General features: G+C 37.4%; 1 protein-coding gene across 1 annotated transcript in view; it reads left to right on the forward strand.

The window, feature by feature from the left end:
• LOC106805444 (solute carrier family 2, facilitated glucose transporter member 1-like) overlaps positions 1–598 on the forward strand; it is a 23,534-nt gene extending 22,936 nt beyond the window's left edge. Inside the window, exon 11 of the mRNA XM_014807024.1 lies at positions 593–598. Coding sequence (XP_014662510.1) covers positions 593–598 — 6 coding nt within the window. The remainder of the gene's footprint in view (positions 1–592) is intronic.
• The last annotated feature ends 1,553 nt before the right edge of the window (positions 599–2,151 follow it).

Here is a 2,151-nt window from a genome sequence, read left to right on the forward strand (position 1 = left end):
TGTGCGTGTGCGTGTGCGTGTGCGTGTGTGTGTGTGTGTGGGTGGGGCGTGCGTGCGTGCGTGTGCTTGTGTGTAATATAAAAACCTGATCACAGACATATCACACCTCGGAATAAAAAAAAGATAACGGCGATAGCATTATATAATTACTACTAGGATGACAAAGTTCCTGTAGTAACGACAGCCGGTATAGACCTGCTTAATAGAGACAATTAATCGCCCAATTAATTGCCCAGGAGCTAAAGACTCAAGCGAAACAAGTCGAAGTCGAGGTGGATTTGAAGACAACGCGTCATAATAATATTTTTTTCTGAGAAATGAAAGTATTTGGGTGCAATTCTAATTTGGCTGTTCATTGTTCTATGGCTTGTAAAGCTGTGCCTGTTAATCAATCGAGGAGCTGCTTTCATTGTGTATACTTAATTAGTTTAATTAGCTTAATGTGTACACTTGATTAGCTTTAGACGTAGCAAGTACTAGGTAGAACCAATGCAGTGATGGAGGGGCAGTGTAACATGGATGAGCCAGGTTTGCACTCAGTTAGGGTGATTGGCATGTATGTTTCGTGTGATGTGCACACTGGCGCCCACAGGTCTAAAGAAAGTAGAAGCACAGAAGGATAAAATCCTCAGTGATTATAAAAAGCAGGCGCGCTGCATACTAGGGGGGTCTGGGGGCATACCCCCTGAAAATTTTTGAATGGTAGCCGTCTGAAGATGCAATCTGGTGAGTCTTGCGAAAGAGATTTAGGAACAAAATGTAGAAACAAAATTTTGCATATAAGAATGTCTGGCCAGGCAAACACCTGCCCTGGCCTTTACATTGCGGATATATCGGGTCCACTGAAGCGATCGTTTACTCTAGGTTCTAGGGTTATTTTCAGTTAATTTAGGTTAAAATTACGCTACATAAAATGTTTCATGGTTCAATCACCATTAGAAATATTATTTTAAAATGTCTTAAAACTAACGACTACAGTTTGATTACAACGACGGTGGAGCCACTCAAAGCGCACAATCTGATAAGTTGCGCAAAACGACTTTTCAGCTAAGGGCTACAGACCGAGGGTGTTTCTTATTTATTAATTTAAAAGCAAAAAGATTGTAATATCTTATAAACGACATATAGTTTCAGTTATATTATGGATAGATTTGTCCTAAAATAAACATCGTTCGGTTAAATAGCATTTAGGTATAAATATAATTGCACCTTTGTGAATAGCCCTCGGTCTGTAACGTGCAAAATAAATTTGTAAATGCGCAACTTTTTCAGGGTGGCAGCACGGTCGCGGGTGTCAATGGCGCCGTTCAAATTTCGTAGCGTTGATGTATAATTAATTATAACAATTAAATTAGGTATCTGGTAACAAGTACGTGTGGGTATAGACGATTTGTTATACAGTAAGTACAGTTGTATGCAGTAAAATCCTAGAGTCCAGTATCCCTTTAAGGATTATATGCGTGGTAGTATATGCGAATTTGATGCGTGTGTTTAAAAATACAATGAAGCTGACGCGAAACTGACGCACCCAAGATGGAAGCCTAACTAGCCTAGTGTGGCTATGGCATGAAGACTACACTGATTAATTAGTTGAAGACGTGAGAAATGCATGGTTAACTATCTGTATCAAGAGATGTTGTGAAGCTGTGTGCAGTCAATAAATCGATAATATACATTAGTGAATATAATCAAGGGTAGAGATTCGTGTTTCCCTGATATAGTATTAGCGCTTTTACAAGCTTAGATCTATGCTGTCACTTTGGGACAGTTAACGCTTTTTTACATTAGTATAATCAGTTGTTAATAATGACAATCTATAATGATTATAATGGTAATGATATAATTGAATGATAATGTTACTATTTGTCATTATTTACCCATGGTATAATGCAATTGGAAAAGGAATAACCGCGGCGCTTAGGATGGATATTACGAAAGGCATCACTGATATCTATAATATTCTAATATATAATATAAATATAATGGTAATATAATGGTAATATAATAGTTATATGCATGGTATAATGGTATAATGGTATAATATATATGGTAATATAATGGTAATAATAGTCCATGGGCCAAGTCCCCAAAAATAGGGTTTTTTGTACCATATGGAGGGACCAGTGTTATCATGACTTTTTGGAATCTGCA

Source organism: Priapulus caudatus, unplaced genomic scaffold (genome assembly GCF_000485595.1).
Source record: "Priapulus caudatus unplaced genomic scaffold, Priapulus_caudatus-5.0.1 Scaffold114, whole genome shotgun sequence".
Classification (NCBI taxonomy): domain Eukaryota; kingdom Metazoa; phylum Priapulida; class Priapulimorpha; order Priapulimorphida; family Priapulidae; genus Priapulus; species Priapulus caudatus.